At 42.2% G+C, this 23,329-nt stretch overlaps 1 protein-coding gene across 2 annotated transcripts in view; it reads right to left on the minus strand.

The window, feature by feature from the left end:
• LOC124613148 overlaps nt 1-23,329 on the minus strand; it is a 192,761-nt gene that overhangs the window by 64,490 nt on the left and 104,942 nt on the right. For both annotated transcript variants that reach the window (XM_047141766.1, XM_047141768.1), the window contains exon 3: nt 16,941-17,072. In XM_047141766.1, the coding sequence (XP_046997722.1) occupies nt 16,941-17,072 (132 nt within the window). The remainder of the gene's footprint in view (nt 1-16,940; nt 17,073-23,329) is intronic.

The raw sequence follows: 23,329 nt of genomic DNA on the forward strand, positions 1-23,329 counted from the left end.
GAAGAAATTTAGAATCACAGATAGCAGAGGGCTTTGAAGAATATAATTTATTTCATTTACGGGATGCAACAAGAGAGCGCCAGGCGCACAAACTTGACAATAATCGACATTCGGACTGGAACAGACGCGGTAGGTCTTTGTCGCCACGAGGCGAAAACTTTGACTATAAACACTTTTTGACTGTTCGGAAATTTAAGATCTTTCGCAATTCTAAGAATGACATACATCCATGTTCATGGTTAGATCAATTTACGTACGCACTTCCACCAAATTGGCCACTAAGTCACAAACTGGAAATTATGTGCGGCTATTAAAGTCCTCAGGGGATTCACTACACTAAGTGAATATGTGCCGTAGCGTGCATAGGGCCCCGAGCTGTAGTGGTGCTATTTCCCTTTTAGTTTTCTGCACCGCTGCCTACTCTTTTACTATTCTTTGCATCTGTCAAAACAACTCTTCGACTATCAATCTATCTAGAGAGTAAGTAAACAATAACCGGATATGACTATTTTACCCAAAAATGATTTCGGAAATTACCGTTTGGACTTACTGTACCTTCAGCAGCATTCATTCGTAGTTTAAACGAAATTTTACCTGTTTATCTTCGTGACAATACTACTTCATATGTTGACGATATTCTTATTGCTAAACGATCTTGGAGTGAATACAACAAAATTTTGGATTCATTATTACGTATCTTTGCAAGAGTTGGCATTACAGTGAACTTGGAAAAATCTGAATTTGGTCGTTCTCAGGTGAAATTTCTCGGTCACATTATTTCTAAAGAAGGCATTCTTCCTGATCCAGAAAAACTAGACGCTATTCGTAATTATGCTGTTCCATCCACAAAACGTGATGTTCGTAGTTTCCTTGGTGTCTGTAATTTTCTTAGACGCCGTGTTAGGTTGGACGATTTGGCCACACCTCGTTTATGTGAACTATCTGGAAAGAATTCTAATTGGTGTTGGGATGAGGAAGCTCAACCAGAATTTGAACAATTTCGTGATGCTTTAGTTGCTGCTCCACTTCTTTCACATCCGGATTTATATAAAGATTTTTGTTTGGCGACGGACTCATCACACAAAGGCCTAGGTGCACACTTATTTCAAGAGATAGAAGAAAACGGCGTTGTAGTACAGAAGACTATTGCATTTGGAAGTCGTGTTCTCTCTAAATCCGAAAAGAATTATTCGATTACGGAACTTGAAGCCTTGGCTGTTGTTTGGGCTTTCACAAAATTTCTTACATTTTTGTTTGGCAGACATACTAAGGTTTACACCGATCATCGAGCTCTGGAATTTCTTATGTCGACAAAATTAACTCATGGCAGATTGTCACGATGGGCGCTGTACCTACAGGAATTTGACTTTAGTATTGTTTACATATAGGGTTCTTCTAATATTGTTGCTGATGCTTTATCTCGTGCACCTATGGGTTTGAAAAAATGCTGAAGAGGACTGCAAGGAATACAATTATTGTTTGATGTATATTCAAGGTGTTGCGTTTGAGAACTTTATTTCGTCTTCGCTCCAGGACATCGCTAAGGAGCAAAATAAGGATCCAATCTGGAAGGACATTAAGGAGAAGTGGAGGAGAAAGGAAAGCGTAGCAATTAGACAGTATTATTTAGTTCGCAATGATATTATTTTTAAACGAAAATCGGTCGACAACTCTGTTTGGTTAGTTTGTATTCCTGATGAGTGGGTCAATAAATTGATTTGGTACACGCATTTCAGTTATGGACACTTTGGTCCCAGAAAATGATTTCATAAATTACGAGAAAATTGCTACTTCAGTAATATGGAAAAACGTATTCGATCTGTTCTTGCCAAATGCAAATTAAGTCAAACGGCTAAGCCGCCAACTATTTCTCACAGAGCACCGTTGTTTCCTATCATTCCAGCGAAATTGAAGGACATGGCTGCAGTCGATTTGTTCGGTCCAGTGGTTCGTTCTACTAATGGTTTTGCGTACATTTTCGTAGCAGTGGAATTGACATCAAAATATGTGTGTTTTACACCTTTACGCAAAGCAACAGCTCGTTCAGTATCTAATGCTTTCATCAAACATTTTCTTAAAGAAGTGGGTCATGTTGATAAGGTTATATCAGATAATGGATCACAGTTTCGCTCTAAAATTTGGCTTCGTACTCTACGGCGTCGTAAGATTAAACCAATCTTCATTTCACTTTTTCACCCTCAATCTAACGCTTCAGAGAGATGGATGAAGGAAATCAATAAATTGTGTCGTCTTTATTGTCATCAGAATCACAGAACTTGGGATCAGTATCTTCATATTTTTCAAAACATTCTGAATGAACTTCCTAATGATTCAACTTCTTTATCGCCTATACTGACATTAGAAAACAAAGCACCGACAAATCGCATTTCTGAAATCGTTCCTTTTCCGCCTTCACGGAAACTGCGGTATTCTGAAGTTGTCAACCTGGCTTTGCAAAATATTGCCTCTGCGGCTGCTAGAAGAAAGAAATCAGCTAAACGTCCTGGTCGTTTAAAAACCTTGTCAGTTTGTCAAAGGGTGTTAATTAAGTCTCATCGTTTGTCTCACAAAGGAAAAGGCTTGTGTCGCAAATTTTTTCTGCTTTATAACGGTGCATATAGAGTTCGCAAAATTATTCATGATAACACTGTCGTAGTAGAAACTCTTAAATCTCGGCGCTCTAAGGGAATACATCATATATCGAAAGTTAAAATTTTTGTGGAATGACATACTTTAGAGAAACTAACAGCTACATGTAAACATGCAGAGAATACAAGGATACCGCGCTGTGTTTTGGCGGCGGCACATACTCAAAGCAACAGTCAAGTCTGCGCGCCGCACAAGGCAGTCGTTGACCGCAAACAATTACTTCCTACGTCACGCGCCTACAGCTGATCGAGCGCTCAGTGAGAATGCACTGACAGCCGTAAACAAATACACAGTCTAATTTCTCCGATTAAATTCAGTATAAAGCTATAGTGACTTGATGAATTATGTTATTAACGTTCAGTATTTTTCAGGATACGGTTGTATAAACTATTTAAGAATTTCAGGTAAATTCTGTGTGTGTCCGACGTTAAGAAGACTTGCTATCGAGAAAATTTCAGGAAGAATGTAATTTCGAAGAAGAAACTAATATACTAAAATGTTTACTATTAATTGAGTTTATTTTTCAGGTAACATATTTCCACTTAGGTACGTACTTTAGAAGTAATTTGCTGCTCGCGATTACGTGATTCAGACTTTGTGCTAAATTTCATGTTCTATTTATTTACGTGTGAAGCGACGTGCCTGCGTACATTATCTGATTTTGACAATGATTGATTAATGAACAGGGTTGTTAATTATGTATATTATGCGTCGCTTGTCTGCTGTGCTTTTTCACTGATGTCACATTATTTTTTTTTATGTGGCTGCTGTGCTTATTTATTTAAATTGTAATTGTCGCCTGATTAATTTTGCTGACTATGGTTATGTATGTAAGTTATACTTTGTGATTTATCTGCTTGCGCCTTCATGTTTACTTATTAAGATGACATATGAACATTTATTTGCTTATGCTGATATGATGCTAATGACTTGTTTATTACGTAAGATATATGTTTGCTGCTGTGCGTATGGATTGCATATTTATACATTTCTGTTTGTTGTCATAACTACTATTTAATTTGGTATATAGAAATGCTGATGTACTGTGTACGAACATAGAGTGTAGGTCACACTATGGTATTAATTATAGATTGTTCGCTTGGCAGAGCCTCGCTGTAGGAATTGTGCTGCATCCATATGTTGACATTCTGTTCTCTACTGGTATATTTACTCGCTATTGCATGTTTTGCTTATGCTCAGTGCCTTATATTTTTAAGATAAGAAAATGAACTGCTATAATTCGACGAACGACATTAGTATAAGAAACTTCATAGAAGTCACATGAGCTGGAGGTTTTATGGAAGCTGTATAAATTTGTGCTAATAGAAAGGAAGCTAACGACATGACATACCAACACTAGGTTTAGACCATTGACACTTATTACACTGCATTTTTCGTGAGCAATTGAAATAGCTAGTGACACTTGACACAAGAAATACTCCACATGTTTGCTTCTGCCATGATTCTTGAAGTGGTGTACACACTGTGAAATATTATGGTCATTCACACTCCGTAATCGTACTTAATTACTGAGAGTTATTCGAACTAAAGGCTGTTAGAGGTCATGTATGCATTTCTTTTGTTTAATGATGGACAAGGTAACCAAAATGTATTTTATAATTCATAATGAGTAGAAGATTTGGCTCAGATGGATTACACAGAGGTTGTGTGTGGACATTGTGTCTTCGGATTGTATGGGATGATGAATTGAAGTTTGCACTAGGATTTTATCTGTACTTGTTCGAGGAGACTGACTAGAGGAAAGAGTTGTTATGGAAGTGAAGTGATATTGGTGCTAAGGTTTATATGTATCGACGTATTGAAGAGGTATTATTGAGGTATTGAGATTGTGTGAAGTTGATGATTATTGGAGTTTTGGTAGACAAGAGGTAAGGTAAATGATATTGATGATAAGATTTATATGTATCGACGTAAGAGGTATTATTGAAGTATTAAGATTATGTGATGCTGATGATTATTGGAGTTTTGGTGGATAAGAGGTAAAGTAAGTGAGGTGCATATTTTTTTTTTGTTGGTTTTATGGAACAAGGAGGATGAAGATAGCAGACTAGAACACTAAAGTGGAAGGAAGATTGTCTACACACACTTTGTTAAATCAATAAGTAGTACACATTTTTTTTTTTTTTTTTTTTTTTTGGAGAGAGGAAGTAATTGCATATCTTGGCTCACTGACAGTTGTTCAGCAACCGTACATTTTGATCTGGCTTGGCAAACATTGGTCTTGACATGATGACTATGATGTTGACTAACTATTATTGACTGTTATACATTGCTGCCACTACTACTTGATACACATGATGAACATCAAATTTTGACAGAATTGCATTTACACAGTTAACACTATTCAATTACACAGTAGTACTTAATGTGGATGAAAGATGAGTGAGTGTGTTTTATGTGTTTTCCCTTCCTAATCCCAGAAAAGTGGTACCGACTTACCTCCTAAATATTATTTTACTTGCTTGTTGTGGTTTGCACTGACACCCATAAATATTATAGGTTTACTGATATTTGTGTATTCGTAATAGTTAATATGACAATTAACTGATATCATTTGTGTGTTTCTTATAATTTGTATGTTTAGTGTAAGAGCATTGATAATAATTTTGTAAAAGCAATTGTGTGTGCATTCAAATTGTCGTTCACACCTGCACCTGTTCAACATTGATGTGTGACACTTAGAAATGTTTAAATTCTGCTGATGAACTGTGTGATTAGGATAGTGAATATTATGGACTGTTACTTGCACTTTTTCTACATGATTGGTGCCACTAGGACATGTTTAATTTCTGCTTATAAACTCTGATGAACAGTGTGATTAGTGATAGTGAATATTATGGACTGCTGTCTGGACCTGCTCTTCATTGCTAGGTGCCACTGATGAACTGCTTCTACTGACATAATGTCACTTGTTGGTGTCTGCACCTGCTCAACATTGCTGGGTGCCACTGATGAACTGCTTCTACTGAAATAATGTCACTTGTTGGTGTCTGCACCTGTTCAACAATGCTGGGTGTCACTAATGGAACTGCTTCTGCTGAGAAATGTCACTTGTTGGTGTCTGCACCTGTCAACATTACTGGGTGCCACTGATGGACTGCTTCTATTGAAATAATGTCACTTGTTGGTGTCTGCACCTGTTCAACATTGCTGGGTGCCACCAATGGAACTGCTTCTGCTGAAAGATGTCACTTGTTGGTGTCTGCACCTGTTCAACATTACTGGGTGCCACTGATGGACTGCATCTATTGAAATAATGTCACTTGTTGGTGTCTGCACCTGTTCAACATTGCTGGGTGCTACTAATGGAACTGCTTCTACTGAAATGATGTCACTTGTTGGTGTCTGCACCTGTTCAACATTACGGGGTGCCACTGATGGACTGCATATATTGAAATAATGTCACTTGTTGGTGTCTGCAACTGTTCAACATTGCTGGGTGCCACAGATGGAACTGCTTCTACTGAAATGTTGTCACTTGTTGCTGTCTGCACCTGTTTAACATTGCTGGGTGCCACTGATGGACTGCATCTATTGAAATAATGTCACTTGTTGGTGTCTGCAACTGTTCAACATTGCTGGGTGTCACTAGTGGAACTGCTTATACTGAAATGATGTCACTTGTTGCTGTCTGCACCTGCTCAACATTGCTGGGTGCCACTGATGGACTGCTTCTACTGAGATAATGTCACTTGTTGGTGTCTGCACCTGCTCAACATTGCTGGGTGCCACTGATGAACTGCTTCTACTGAAATGAAGTCACTTATTGGTGTCTGCACCTACTCAACATTGCTGGGTGCCACTGATGGAACTGCTTCTACTGAAATGATGTCACTTCTTGCTGTCTGCACCTGCTCAACATTACTGGGTGCCACTGATGGACTGCTTCTACTGAAAAGATGTCACCTGTTGGAACTGTTTCTACTGAAATGATGTTACTTCTTGCTGTTTGCACCTGTTGACCATTGGTGGGTGCTACTGCTGGAATTATCAACTACTTGTTTTTTTTTTTTTTTTTTTGAATAATTAAAAGCATTTTATGTGAACATTTGTATAAACTGATTTTTTGTGTATTGTGTAAACTATTATGTAAAGTCATATGTATGAAAGAATTTATATTGCTTACTGTATTTCATATATTAGTTTATTGAAAGGTCAGTGCAAAGCCAAAATGTTATCTAATTATGTGATATTTACGTATTAATATTATCTTTTATTTTTGTCTGTATTTTTGTGGACGAATTTGGTGGTATTTTCACCAACAATGCTGGCAAAAATACCATCAAATTATGGCCCCGGAGGAAGGGCATATGAAAGGTGGCTACACTGAGCCACAGCGCCAGAGATTGCGCCAAAGAGTATTATTCCGCCGCCTCCACTGGCAGTGCTTGTCGAGAACTCGTAGTAGGCAGTGCTTGCTGAGATGTCGTGGTGAAGAGTTCTTATCGAGAAGTCGTGGTGGAGAGTGCTTGTCGAGATGTGGTAGTAGCGTGTCGGTGTTGAGATGTTGTAGTAGGGAGTGCTTGCTCCATGTTTTATGCAGTTGTTTGATGGGCTAGGCAGCAGATGTTGTTCGAATGGAGATATTGTAATGATCAGAGTGCTTTTCGTCAATATATATGAAGGTAAAAAAAAATTCCCTATTCTTTTTCATTATTTTCATGTCTTAAATATTGCGTCATTACGGGTTCAGTCAACAAAGCATCTGGCTTGTGTTCTTGTATTAGAGTGTAATTCTGGTTTTCTTGCGCAATTATAGTATTTCTATTTTTTTAAATTACTTCAGTATAAATGATATTTAAAATTTCTTGTCTTATTGAAGAAGAACCGTGCCAGATGTGTACGTTGAATCACACTTCCACACACAGAACAGTTACACTTGTGCTTTGTTGTTGCGTTGGTTTTATAGCTGCTGGGGACTTAATTAATTAATTGTGTTAACGGGAAATTTCATTCATTCTTTGTTGTTATTCTGTGCAGTCAGATTGCGTGCTAAAACTAGTCAGGGCCAACCGTTTACGAGACTTCGTAATCGGACATACAGCTACTAAAAATTTAAAAAATTATTTTTATTATATTTAATTAAGCCCCCATGCAGCACCTTGGTTGCACCTTTCGACATACAGCTTTCAAATTAAAAGTTAAGTCATCTGTTCTGAGTAATCACTCTGAATCACTCTTGTCATCAGTGGTGCTTATATATTTTTTATGTGGTGCAGAAGGACATTTAGTAAGATAGACTGTGTCCAACGCGGTAGTAAACACCGCTGTGTCACCCGATAACGAATGGTTCAAATGGCTTTAAGCACTATGGGACTTAATATCTGAGGTCATCAGTCCCCTAGACTTAGAACTACTTAAACCTAACTAACATAAGGACAACACACACATCCATGCCTGAGGCAGGATTCGAACCTGCGACCATAGCAGCAGCGCGGTTCCCATACTGGAGCGCCTAGAACCGCTCGGCCACAGTGGCCGGCCACCCGATAACGGGCGGGCTGCAGGTCCGGCCGTCTTGTAATTATTGTCATATTGTTTGCTGTTTTGCAGTACAGCACTTCAGATTTCTTTGGTAAATTTTAAAAGCTTATTCAACTTAAGGTTTAAGGTCAAAAGAATTTCGCAAATTTGTTCATTTGTTAAGGAAAATTTTATGGTTAAATGCTTCGATTATCAGTAAAACACTGTTTATATATTGTTAAATAAACAGGTTGTGTGAATGGGGGTGTTGCCTTCCACGTTTTCCATAATGCCAGTAAGTACCACGTATCGGAATAGAAATGTTTCTATATGTTATGGATTAGGAACGGGATATGATCAGAAAAGTCAAACAAGAGAGAAAGGCGTACTGTTGATTTTTATTATTAACAGTTTGTTCAATATGAGCATCAGAGACGTCGACTACATGCTGTACAGAGCCGAATTTGCACCTGGTGGCCAAAATAGGAAGTAATTTTTTTCCAACTTGCGTCGCTTCTACAATAATGAGTTAGCTATCTATCAAGTTTCACTGTCATATGACAATCACACCACACAGTCGACGTCTATGAGCAGCTGCACTTCAATTATAACCACCCGGTACTAATTGGGAAGATGTTGGTACTTTGGGTTGTGTCCGTTGAACAGTAGAAGGATACTATACTTGGTACGAATCTTTTTCAGAATTGTGGGCAACAGTATCGTAAAACATTTAAGTTTACCAGAAAGTAATGTGTGGTAGTAGTTGTGTTCATCTGTGGAACACTATAATAGGGATATTTGACGTATTGTGGTAGTACAGTTTAAGAACCAAAAACGTAATTCCCAACACAAGCATTGACAGGCACTGATAAGCCAAAGCTTTAAGACCACAGTCCAGCGCAACACTGAAGCCCATATGCTGGCACTGTTGCTGGTGAAAGCGGAGCAGAGGCGAAAGGAAATCATTCTAGTGACGATAAGAAAATCGACTGACACAAGCGACTTTGACAAAAGGCATTTTGTTAAGGCCAGGTTCTCATTCCAAATGGTCGAAAATTCGATTTTTATATTGAATTTTTAAAGGAATATATGTTTACAATGTTGGGACGAAAAGGTTTTCTGTGCGTTACAAAATTGTCTCTACAGCCCATTGTTCGAACCATTGTCACGGCCGCCGTGGGACTCCCTCAGCCGGAGACGCCCGGCTCAGGAGCAAACTTGTCGTGCCGTGACGCACGTTCACAAAACGATTTATATTGCAGTGTGCAGGCAGACATATTCGCTGAAAAACCTGACGAACAACGTGTACAGGCTGCCGAACGCAGCATATCCAGTTCAGCCAGATCGGTTTTTGTCAGAATTGCTCTCCGGGAACATTTCGAGTTAGAGGAAGCGTTGATACACGGTCGTGCAATTGCAGACAAGTACGAAAACACTGTTTTTTGATGAAATTTTGGTCAAAACTGATCAAAACAAAATTTATGGTCCGCCATATTGGATTACCCATTTTGAATTTTCAAAATCTGACTTCAGATTTGTGTTCAGCGACATCAAAAATACATAATAATATGTAGTTTTTATGCAACAATACAACTACTGCAGCAATGCAACTAATAGTACATATAAAAATTTTCCCTAAACTTTAAAGACGTTTTTCTCTAGAAACGATTTTTCAAAACTGTGTCCAGCATAAAATAAACGCAATTCAGTTTATTAACTTTTACCTTTGACCTCCGAAAAGTAAACATTTTTCTTGGGAGCTTATGCCTGTAATATACGAAATTTGTTAATATTAATTGTTTTTTGTGAAGCCACAAAGAGTGCATCGAACTCAGAGTTAGCACCATATCGTTAAATCTGAGGTTATTTCACTGTGGGTATAAGCGCCCATAAATTTAATGTAGAATCGACTGATGTTATCCATTTTTGATTTCAGATAACTGCTGGCGGGCTACATAGCACTCAGTCTGCGTACTTCAAACTCTCACGCTCTTGATTAAACCATTGTTACGGGCGCCATTTTGTTTTTTTATTGAAAAATCTAGAATAAAGTTCAAAGTATGATCGATCATAATGCGCAAAAGGATCCCTTGTTCGTTTTTATAATTGTCTCAAAAAAAAAATTCCAAACCTTGCCTCGTTTTTGCTCATTTGAATGAGAACTTGGCCTTAACGACAGGCGCCCGGTAACGAATTTCTCGAATACAGCGAATCTGTTTAGCTATTTGCGTGTTCTTGTGTCGTGAGCGACAAGACGCTGGACGGCGACGTCTCAGCACAGAATGTGGAGGTCCGAGGCTCGCTTGCTTTGTAAAGCAGAATGGGCGACGATTTGTGACAGACCTAAAACAGAGTGAAGTGCGTGAGCAGGCGCAAGTGTTTCAGACCACAATGTTCAGCGCACAAAGCCGAACACAGGGTTGCAGAGAAGACGACCTCAACGAATAGTCACATTGACTAAATGGCGTCCTTAATTTGAAAAGCAGAAAGCTACTTGGCATGCCCCATTTAATGAAATATGAAAATTACACTGTACTAAGAGGATAATGAGGAGGCAGACTATTATCATGATGGCTTGTAAAAGCGAAGTGGGCTGTAGAGACTGTATGTACCGACCTCTAACTGACGTTATATCTTAACTACATTTAACTGGTTCAAGTCTTCTTTTTCTTTCCTTTCAGAGAGTGCTTGGGAACAGGGAGCACGCTGGATCTGGGAAAGGTGGGAAGGGCAAGTCAGTGTCCGACGTAATGAAAATGTGGGCCCCAGCAGCCAAGCAGGTACTCTGGCATTCGCACAGCACTGATAGCGTGAGCTGTTGTCTCTATGAAAGTTACATCGCCAGGCAAGCCCTGGGAGACCAGTGCTATTGTTCGTTTCCGTCTCCAGCTTAGCGGTCGAGCAGTGCTTAGTGCGGAAGGGGGGGGGGGGGGGGGGGAAGAACTTTAATCAGCAGGAAACCGTACTCTACTGTATTCTGAAGACTGACTTCCGCAGAAAATAGTCTAGCATTTTCCCAAAGATCCACAGCATGCCACAAAATAAGAGTCTGACCTCGAGAATAGTTTTTTTTTCTTTTTGGGCACAAAAAGTCGTGATTTTAAAATCGCCTCTGACATCAGGAAAATGGATCATTGGGAGCAAATTTTTAAAAGAGGAGGATGATCGAAAAGTCATTGGAGTTTTAAGGCAACGCGTTTTTCTTGGTGGAATTTCACGGAAGACGCACTCACGCCATTGGCGGGCTGAATACTCTTATACAACGATTGGTAGTCACGTTGTGTTCGGTGGGAAGGAGAATGCCGGCTGTATGATTCGGCTAGAAAATTTGGGAGTTCGTTAGGGGACGGAGACGAGGTGCGCGTGGCAGAGTTCGTCCAGAGATGGTGACATGGGCCAATCTAGGAATGTGTTCGAGATTCAGGGCTCGTATCGGTGGAACCACGTCCCTCCGTCCATACTAGAGAGGGACAGTCAAGACGACAACATTCTGCATGCCTCATCCTGATAACGCACGATGAGCATTATTAGCAGCACCAGTATGCGTTTCTCAGTCCAGAGGTCAGGCTATCAGCCAGTGTGTTCAATTAGTTAGAAGCTTGTGCGTTGTTTCTGGAATGTCAGTTGTGTCTAAAGGGCACATTCTCAAGCCATTCAAGTAACTCTGAGAACTAACAAGTTCACCTGCTGTAAACCATGCAGGGAAGCTTTGTAATATCAGCTGTGATTGGTAGATAGTCAGATGCATTTCATATTTGTCTTTTTAATGGAATAAATTAATCTGTTTGCTTAAAACTTGCGTATGTTAACACCTTCTATTACTCATTTTAACTCTTACGGGAATCGTCACCTTAGTGGGCGCGAGTAACGAGTGGATGGGCAAATATTTATTAGGAACATTACGTAGGTAGATTGTGGACAGTTGGGAATGTGTGTCTCAAGGGAAGCGTGCAAAGGATAAGTCCCTGCAGTCGCGCTATTCATCTGTGTCCTTAGTGGCTCAGATGCCTGCAGGCACGGTAACTCAGCGTGTTCGGTCAGAGGGTTAGCTGCCCTCTGTAATAAAAAAAATTAAAAAAAATTTAAAAAAACTGGGTTAATCGATCAACAACGAACTTAAACGGATGTCTTACGACGTCCGCCCCGAGCAGATGCAACGAACAAAAGTGAACAAAATGATGGATACAGCGTCTGCCATGTGCCATGTAAGCAGTAGATCCCGGGTTGGAGTCCCGGTTGGGGCACACATTTTCAACTCTCTCCATCGAGATATATCGACAACACCTGTCGGCAGCTGAAGATTTCAATTAATTATCATTTGTTCTAGAGAAGCTGCACGGTCATCAATGGTATCTGTTCTTTCGAGAACAGTTACTATCTTCATATGATATTGTGTAGTTCACCACTATACGCTCCACAGCTAGGGCCATAAATTCTTCCGTTTCGTTAATCCGTCTGTGGACAGTAATTCAGCTTGTGTCTTGTAAGGTGTGTCCGGCTCTTACCTTTCTGGGTCAGGGTAACCATTTGAAACACTTGCAGGATTTTGCAAATTCTGGTTGCAGTTAGCACCAGATCATCCAGATTGCACTTTGGATCTATGGAAGCGTGGCGCCTGGTCGGTTCCCCTCAATGGTCGTGTCGGGATCCGCCACCACTCAGGTGAACAGCTGCTCCAGACGTACACTGCGCCACGGACGTAGGCCGGTGGCGGCAGTATTAAGCCATGGGGGACATTCACGTGGGTTTACGTAGGACCTGTGGAAGTAATCGAAGCCATCATGACTACTGTGAACTACGTGGGCATTATTACGGACCAGGTGCGTCTCTTTCATGGTTCACGTCTGCCCTGAAGGCGATGGCATCTTCCGGCAGGATAAATGTGCGTCTTACAAGGCCAGACTCTTACTATAGTGGTTTGAGAGGGAAGATAGTGAATTCATACTGATGTATTGCCCAACAAATTCGCCTGATTTGAATCCAGTGGAATACACTTGGGACGCTATTGGCTGTCAGCTCCGTGAGCTCAAACTATAGCCCCGCAATTTAAAGGCGGTGTGTCCGTAGACATCTGGCGCCATATACCTCCGGAAAATACTGAGTCCTTGTCTAGTTCATACCACACGGAATCGCTGTTGTATTGCGTTTCAAATGTGAATAAACACCTTGTTAAGCTGGTGGTCATAACATTTTGGCTCATCAGTGTATTTAACTGCTTACTTTAGGTTCACTCAGGTGGTACACTGAGTGAGAGAGTGAGAGAGAGAGAGAGAGAGAGAGAGAGAGAGAGAGAGAGAGAGAGAGAGAGAGTGAGAGAGAGACAGGGAGAGAGGGAGAGAGAGAGCTAAGAGAGATAGGAGAGAGGGAGAGAGAGAGAGGGAGAGAGAGAGAGAGAGAGAGAGAGAGAGAGAGCGAGAGCTAAGAGAGATAGGGGGAGAGAGAGGGGGGGGGATGGCATTTAATTATTGACAGTATTACTAAATTACTTTGCAAAATGTGATTAAGACAGAATGTAGACCCACACATGATATTTGAATAGTCTTGGGAACATTGTATTACAAATTTATTGCGTATTTAGTGCCATAAAATTTATTACAGCCTGTATCCTACCGAATATCCAACTGTTTAAAATAGCGCGACGTCATTCAATGTATCTCTACAGCACTGTTCTGTTTCAACAATCTTGCTAAGATATTGTTTCATAATCGTGGCATTGTACTTACAAGTACGAGGGTAATCCCAAAAGTGAGGTCTCCTATTTTTTATAAGTACATAGACTTGTTTATTTCTACAATGGTTTACATCAGTTTACAGCTTGAACGTTTAGCTATTTTTCGACATAATCACCATTACTGTCGATGCATTTTTGTAAACACTGTGGCAGTTTTTGTTTGCCCACGTCATGCCAGCTCGCCGCCATGCTGTTCAGAAAGTTATGAACCTCTTCTTTCACCTCGTCGTCGGAGTTGAGTCGCTGGGTCCACAATTAACGCTGACAGGTACAGTGAGACTCTGAAAAACCTCAAACGGGCAATTCAGAACCGGAGAAGAGGAATGTTGAGCAAGGGCGTACACATTCTCCATGACAACGCTCGCCCACACATCACTCGGCAAACCGTTGCTCTCCTGCAACAGTTTCAGTGGAACATGATCACCCACCCACCCTATACGCCTGTCTTGGCGCCCAGTGACTATCACCCGTTCCCTAGGTTAAAAGAACATTAGGCCGAAAATGACTTACAAGTTAGTGGCGCCATCCATCGGTAATGATGGAATTCAATATGGTGTTGGCCCACCCTTAGCCTTTATGACAGCTACCACTCTCGCAGGAATACGGTCAGTTAGGTGCTGGAAGGTTTCTTGGGCAATGGCAGCCCATTCTTCACGGAGTGCCGCACTGAGGAGAGGTATCGATGTCGATCGGTGAGGCCTGGCACGAAGTTGGCGTCCCAAAACATCCCAAAGGAGTTCTAAAGGATTCAGGTCAGGACTCTGTGCAGGGATGTTAATGTCATGTAACCACTCTGCCACTGGCCGTGCATTATTAACAGGTGCTCCGATCGTGTTGAAAGATGAAATCGCCATCCACAAATTGCTCTTCAATAGTGGGAAGCAAGAAAGTGCTTCAAACATGAATGTAGGACTGTGCTGTGAGAGTCCCACGCAAAACTACAAGGAATGCGAGCTCCCTCCATGAAAAACACGACCACACCACCGCCCCCGAAATTTACTGTTAGCACTACACACGCTGGCAGATGACGTTCACCGGGCATTCGCCATACCCATATCCTGCCATCGGATCGCCACATTGTGTACCGTGATTCGTCATTCCACGCAACGTTTTTCCACTGTTCAATCGTCCAATGTTTACGCTTCTTACACCAAGCGAGGCGTCTTTTGACATTTACCGACATGATGTGTGGCTTATGAGTAGCTGCTCGACCATGAAATCCAAGTTTTCTCACCTTCCGCGTAACTGTCATAATACGAGTACTTGCAGTGGATCCTAACTGTTTGGAATTGCTTTTTAATGGTCTGGTTAGACGTGTGCCTATTACACATTACGACCCACTTCAACTGTCGGCGGTCTCTGTCAGTCACCAGACGAGGTCGGCCTGTACGCTTTTGTGCTGTACGTGTCCCTTCACGTTTCCACTTTACTATCCATCGGAAACAGTGGACTCAGGGACGTTTAGGAATGTGGAAATCTCGCGTACAGACGTATGATACAAGTGACACCCAATCACCTGACCACGTTCGAAGTCCGTGAGTTCCGCGGAGCGACCCATTCTGCTCTCTCACGGTGTCTAATGACTACTGAGGTCGCTACCTGGCAGTAGGTGACAGCACACTGCGCCTAAAATGAAAAATGTATGTTTTCGTGGGTGTCCGGATACTTTTGATCAAGTAGTGTATGTTTGAAATTATGTGTAACGTTTGTTGTAAGTCACTAAGTGCTCCCATGTGCGAATACTGGTTGAATAAATTATGCATATTCGAGCGTCATGCGCTACACTGCTTTTGCACCACGACCACCACGACCACCACCACCGCCACCACCCTTTTCATATGTATGTGGTTCTTACCCCCACAACGAATCTTTTCAGGCAGGAAGTGTTATGCGTACCAAGTTTGGTTGAAATCGGTCCAATGGTTTAGGAGGAGATGAATACAGGGTGTATCATAACTAATGGTTTAAACGCATACAGTTGTAAGTACACGATGTTAGAAGCAAAACAGTCTCAGTAAACATAGGGTCGAAAATGCATACCTTAAGAGTTACGAGCAATTTTTCATCATCGATATTGTGAAACAAATCTCTTCTACTGCAAGTTCTTTGCTTTCCATACTTTGGCAAGTGGTAGTGTGGACCAAAATAAGAAAAAAATGTCCAGCAAAAATGTGTTCTAAAACGCATACCTTAAAAGTTACGAGCACTTCATCATTAGAAGAGTTGTGTTTCAAAGAAGCAAAGATGAACAAGTTCTCATAGCTCTTAAGGAATGAATTTTAGGGAACATGTTTACTGGACTTTTCTTCCTTGATTTTGCCCATACTAGCAGTTTCCAAAATACAGAAAGCAAAGAACTTGCAGTAGAAGAGATATGTTTCACTGTATCTACGATGAAAAATTGCTCGTAGCTCTTAGGGTATGCATTTTCGACTCTATGTTTACTGAGACTTTTTTGCTTCTAGTATCGTGTACTTTCAACTGTATGCGTTTACGCCATTAATTATGATACACCCTGTATACATACATTTTTTAATATGTATGGATTTTTGGTTAGAGCAAGGGACCCCTTTCTTCCACATTTTGCTGTGGACAGTCCTAGAGTCCAAGACGGTAACATACATGTTCACAGGGCTGCAAGCTTATGTTCCTTATTTACGAATACTCGCCCCTCCCCTCCCCCTCTCCCCCACACTCTGACAGATAGATCACCCCACCTTAATCCCGTAGAAATGTATGGTGCTATTTGGAAAAGTGGGTTGAATGTAGCAGTCAATATCTTTACAGTTTGGTATATTTAGAGCGTCTAGCCACAATGAGTGGCTTGAGTTGGAGATGCTGTACCTCTAAGACTTGTGCACTCTCTGCAACTCCCAGTTGAACTATTATCAAGACTATAAGTTATGTTTCACAGTATTAGGCCCATATCCCCTAGGGTTCACAATTTTTTTTGTCTGGTGTGCTTAATTAGCGCTCCACTGTTAACGGCACAGGTTCATCGTTTCGCTGCGAAACTTCTTTCTCACATCGAAACGAAAGTAGTTTCTGAAACGTGGTAGATATGATAGATACTTACCCCATACTAGGAGGCTGGACGCGACTACCCAGAGGACGCTCGCTGCGATGATAATGCTGTTGATTATCAGAAGCCCTTCCGGTGGCGTGAGACCCACCGTCTGAGACCTATTGGACATCGCGCACTCGTCACCTGCAAAATCACACAGTACGTCACACGTAGTACTGCACAGGCGTTCTTAGTCGCGCAGTTAATGCAGAAACACATTCCTAGAGGAACTGTGCAAATACGACAGTTACATCGTGCTACACTGAATAAAATGTAAGCTGAATGGAATTAACTAATTCTTATCATTACTATTGTGCCGGTAGCGGACACCAGATAAAAAACTAAAAGTTAACTCTGGCTTTTGTTGTACAAAGGAAATTAAAAGAAATTCATTGCAAACTTACATAAAGTGACATGAAGGAAGTAATACACTGGTGTGCACTACTTCACATGATGTGTCAGAAGTGTTACGGTATAGTACACAAGGTAACTGACAAAATACGCGCTGAAAAGAATAGAAATGACACTTTCATTCAATGATAATGACACTCAAGTTCCCGCGATTTGGCTCTGAGCACTATGGGACTTAACATCTGTGGTCATCAGTCCCCTAGAACTTAGAACTACTTAAACCTAACTAACCTAAGGACAGCACACAACACCCAGTCATCACGAGGCAGAGAAAATCCCTGACCCCGCCGGGAATCGAACCCGGGAACCCGCGCGCGGGAAGCGAGAACGCTACCGCACGACGTTCCCGCGGTTTATGATGGTCCCCTGGACATTACAAAAAGTGGGACGATGTTCTTAATAGAGTGAGTGATTAGCACGAATAGCAGTGCATACCCTGCGACGTGTTGGCATGCTGGCAACATGTGCTCCTGTGGAAGGGCGTTCTATTGGTTCACCAACGCGACTGATAAATGGTGGATAGTCTTTGGTGCATGTGGACGTGCTGCCATACTTATCTCCAACGCAACCCACATGTGCTCGCTGGGGTTTAAGGGGACCACACCGTTGTTCACGTGGAAAAAAAATTGATTTTCGGTTATTCATCATATTTCGATAGATTAAGGTTTTATTTAAGTACTCTGAAAAGGATTTTGCTGAATTTTTTTTTTTTCGAGCATTTAAAGAGCATTTTCCTACCACGTGTGTTTATATGCCACGCCCAATTTTCTGTCACCCACTTTTCTGCATATATTTTAAATCTTTATATCCCCTACACTACATGTTAGGAATTTTTTTTTTTTTGTTCCCGAGTGTGTTAGCTATCCTTGGAATGCAACTGTCGGTATTCTTTTGTTTCTGCTGTTTGTAAACAGCAGGCTTTCAAACACGCGGTTAGTTTTGTTTACATGTGACTGCGAGCAGTTGTTATAGAAAACTTGCACAGGTTAGGTAGGCAGGGTGTGGTCTCCTTAAGACAGGGGGAACGGGCAGGGCAGTCCACTCGCCGAATTTGTCCTCGTTCCAAGAGCTCTTCCACGCTGTTCGATCCGATCGCACATTGTGATCCTAAAAATGAAGTCGGGGGAAATGCATTCTTGGAAAGACGCTCATGTGAAAGGCGCACAGTGTCACAATAACGGTCAGTGGTGAGAGTACCGTTTTCAAAGATCTGGAGACAACTACGGCAATGCAACATTGTATCCACGCATACCATAATACCTGCACCAAAATGATCACGTCCGACAATGTTCCTGGGTGCATTACGTGTCCCGATCTATCGCCATATGAGGTTACGTCCAGAATCATACTGAACGTTATCGTTTTTTCCATTTATTGATATTCGATTACCCTCGAAAAGGCGGGCTGGCAGCAGCTTAGTACGCCGCTCTTCAGCCTACAGAATTTGTTTTAAAAATGGTTCAAATGGCTCTGAGCACTACGCGACTTAACTTCTGAGGTCATCAGGCGCCTAGGACTTAGAACTAATTAAACCTAACCAACCTAAGGACATCACACACATCCATGCCCGAGGCAGGATTCGAACCTGCGACCGTAGCGGTCGCTTGGCTCCAGACTGTAGCGCCTAGAACCGCACGGCCACTACGGCCGGCTTTGTTTTGAAAAGTGAAGATAATAAATAATAAAAGCAGGCGATAAAATCGGTGACTCAAGTCGGAAAATGGCGGAAAATGTGGAACTTAAAACATGAAACAAAGGGGTTGGCGATGCTAATAAAAGACACAGGAAGCAGACAAATAAAATGATATTTAAAAAACACGGCGACAGTCTGGTTTCTTTTCGCAAGAGATATAAAAATCACACCCAGCGACAGCATGATTTCTGTTCGCAACGCTTTGGAAAGACGCACAATACTGAACACTCACTTGAACACTGCACTAAAAAGTTGACACAAACATGACACACCACAGCCGAGGGCAGATGGGGGGAACCTGTACTGATGATGGGAAAGAAAAGGGGGAAGGAGAGGAAAGACTAAGTGTGGGGGTGGGGGGGGGGGAAGGAGCCAACGGAGTACGAGGACTCAAGGACTCATAAGAGGGGGGGGGGGGGGCTAGACAGATGTGAGAGGGACTGGGGAAAGGCAGAGGAGGGGAATGCAAAAGGACTTGGGGGAGAGAGAAGGGGGCAGAGAGCAGGTAGGTGGGGAAAAAAGAGGATGAAAGGGGGGAAGAGGGAGCCCAGGAAAAGGACGGAGGAAATGAGGGGGGGGGGGGTGAGGATCAGAGTTGATACGAGGGATAAATGGAGGGAGAGAGGGCATAATACGGGGGGGGGGGGGGAGGAGTTGATGGAAGCCACCTTGGGAAAGGAGATGAAGGGTGTAGAGATGGATGGTAGGGGGGACACAACAGTGAAGGCGTGGCAGGGGGCAGGGGGCAGGGATGGGAGAGGAGGGGGGCAACCAAGGAGTGAGGGGGATCAAAGCGGCGGGAGGTGTAGGGTATGCAGATATGTTCCAGGAATAGGAGCAGATGAAAGAAAGGAATGAGGTCATAGAGGATCCACGTGGGGGTCGGGAGGTGTATACGGAAGGCAAGGTGGAGTGCATAGCGCTCGAGGATCTGGAGGGACTTATAGAATTTGGGGGGTCGCATATCCAGGCAGGACTGGCATAACAGAGGATGGGACAGATTAAGGATTTGTAGGTGTGGAGGATGGTAGAGAAACCCCCATGTCCGGCCAGAGAGGAGTTTGAGGAGTCAGAGGCAGTTGTGGGCTTTGGTATTGGATAGAGCGGAGATGTGGGATCCAGGTGAGTTGACGGTCAATGGTGAGGCCATGGTAGGTGAGGGTGGGGGAGAGGCCGACAGGACGGGTGGAGATGGTAAGGGAGAAGTCAAGGAGCCGGAAGGAGCGGGTGGTAGGACCTACGATGATTGCCTGGGTCTTGGAAGGATTGATTTTCGGGCCCCACTGGTTACACCATGCGGCAAAAAGGTCAAGGTGATTCTGGAGAAGGCGTTGGGACCGTTGGAGGGTAGGCGCGAGGGCAAGGAATGCGGTGTCATTGGCATACTGCGGGAGGTGTACAGGACGGGGGGGTGGGGGGGGGGCGTTGAGTGTTATCGTTTAGGTGGTCCAAATGTTGTAGTGTGGGGAGGTATAATATTGCATGGGCGTACTGATCTACAAATCTTTGAAAACGGCACGCTGTAACACGACGGCCTATTGTAAACGGAAGAGACACTTTATTCAGTCAGAAACATGCGACCGCGGACGTACAGGCAGCGGCTAAGGTTGGGTCATGTTCTTGTTCACAGCTGAAATCAGGTGGGCACGAACACTTGGAAGGCCAGTTTCACACTGTGCTCCACAGATGGGCGTTGTCTCTGGACTTCCACTGGCCGCTAAGGTGACCGCGTGACCGGCAAAAATCTTCCGCAGGGGCCCACAGTGAGTGCTCATGGTCGCTTTCCGCGTCCAGTGCAAAATTAAAGCTTACTCCCAAATTAATAAATTTTGAACCATATGTGTCACTGAAGATCCAGTAGGTTCACTTGAAGCGGAAAAGATGGACGATTACGCTTGTGAAGATTCACTTTAGTTTTAAGCTAGTGTAAGTTAAATGTTACAAATAAGTCCGAACTGTAAAAGTGAATATTTCTGCAGTGCATTACGCGATTGCAACAAATGAGGTGTCCAAGGATACATCTCATAGAACTGTATCGGACTGTGATATTAGATTTACTGAAACTATTCACATATTTAAATGAGATGCCGATAAGTGGATTTCGCGCAGTGAAAAACAGCTCTTCTTACTAAGTAAATAGAGAAAAATTAAAAGTGGCAACAGTACTGCAACTTCAGATACATAGGAAATTATTTAATGTATAGCTTAAATTGTTTGTTGATATTTACACTTGTAAGTCCGAAAATGGAGAAAAACCATGGAAATTATTGTTTATACGAAAATAAACTGTGGCAGATAAAACAAAACTGATAACAGCACAATATTTCTCGGAAAATTACTGTGTCATTTGATGTATCATATGGGTATTAAAGGTTAAAATTAAGAATCAGCTATTTTCCTGTTCAGTAGTTTAAATGTCTTCAGTGGTGCTTGACCGACGTTTCCTGGGTGATCAGCGGCAATCTGGAGGAGAGTCCAGGTTCAGACACCGTTGGAGGTAGTCAGGCTATGTTAGTCTGTGTTAGGAGAAAGTTATGGCCGGCCGGAGTGGCCGAGCGGTTCTAGGCGCTACGGTCGCAGGTTCGAATCCTGCCTCGGGCATGGATGTGTGTGATGCCCTTAGGTTAGTTAGGTTTAAGTAGTTCTAAGTTCTAAGGGACTGATGACCTCCAATGTTAAGTCCCATAGTGCTCAGAGCCATTTGAGCCATTTTTAGGAGAAAGTTTTGTATGATGAGCGGTGAAATAGCCGCCATTTTGCGTGTGTGTGACTTATTCAGAGATCCTTGTTTCAGACAAAGATATTTTTCGGCATCTTACGAACCTGTTACTTTTCGGGTTGCGTGCGATACACGCCGCACTTATAAGGTTTCAGTGTGTAGCCACGGTGAAATTTGTAGTTTGATATACTATGAAAATTTAAAGATTTTCTAAAAATAGCTTGCGTGATTAATCTTGGTTTATTCAGCCGCCTCCCAGATCTTACGAAAGTCGGTGAGGCTCGGAAATCAGTTTGTTGTGAACTGTGGCTTTCGATTTTTCTATGATCTTATTGAAAATAAACTCGAGTTTGTCAAGCTTTAAAGAATACGTGAGTGCGTACGTTATTTTTGCATAGCAGATCCTGCCTGCATTTGTATTAAATACAGACAGCAAAGGACTTGGAAGAGCAGTTGAACGGAATGGACCGTGTCTTGAAAGGAGGATACAAGATGAACATCAACAATAGCAAAACGAGGATAATGGAATGTAGTCGAATTAAGTCGGGTGATGCTGAGGGAATTATATTAGGAAATGAGACACTTAAAGTAGTAAAGGAGTTTTGCTATTTGGGGAGTAAAATAACTGATGATGGTCGAAGTAGAGAGGATATAAAATGTAGACTGGCGATGGCAAGGAAAGCGTTTCTGAAGAGAAATTTGTTGACATCGAGTATAGATTTAAGTGTCAGGAAGTCGTTTCTGAAAGTATCTATATGGAGTGTAGCCATTTATGGAAGTGAAACGTGGACGATAAATAGTTTAGACAAAAAGTGAATAGAAGCTTTCGAAATGTGGTGCTACAGAAGAATGCTGAAGAGTAGATGGGTAGAACACATAACTAATGAGGAGGTATTGAATAGAATTGGGGAGAAGAGGAGTTTGTGGCACAACTTGACAAGAAGGAGGGACCGGTTGGTAGGACATGTTCTGAGACATCAAGGGATCACAAATTTAGCATTGTAGGGCAACGTGGAGGGTAAAAATTGTAGAGGGAGACCAAGAGATGAATACAGTAAGCAGATTCAGAAGGATGTAGGCTGCAGTAGGTACTGGGAGATGAAGAAGCTTGCACAGGATAGAGTAGCATGGAGAGCTGCATCAAACCAGTCTCTGGACTGAAGACCACAAGAACAACAACAATCTTTGTAGAACATTGGGTAAATTGCGACGAATGTGAGTTGGCGCCCCATAGACGAAACGTAGCCAAGTCCAAGCACATTTACGGGGGTCACATTGAAGTGTTTCTGCTATGTAATGTGTGGGTAATTCTTTTCGTGCAGTAGCACGTGGGGGCGCTGAGCTGATACAAAACTTGTGAACAGCTTATTATAACTTCGGTTTTCGGCGAGTTGATGAGAGAGTCTGTTTTACTTCGTCATCCACTCCACATGCGCATTCCCATAAAACCCTACGGTCGCATCACTCACGGGTCAGTTTAGGTGACAACACTTCATGCCTTCCCCACGTGCGCCTTTTCAGTGGTGCATTAGGCCATGACTTCCTTTTTATGGATGATAATGTGCGATCGCATGGGAC

Source organism: Schistocerca americana, chromosome 4 (genome assembly GCF_021461395.2).
Source record: "Schistocerca americana isolate TAMUIC-IGC-003095 chromosome 4, iqSchAmer2.1, whole genome shotgun sequence".
Taxonomy (NCBI): domain Eukaryota; kingdom Metazoa; phylum Arthropoda; class Insecta; order Orthoptera; family Acrididae; genus Schistocerca; species Schistocerca americana.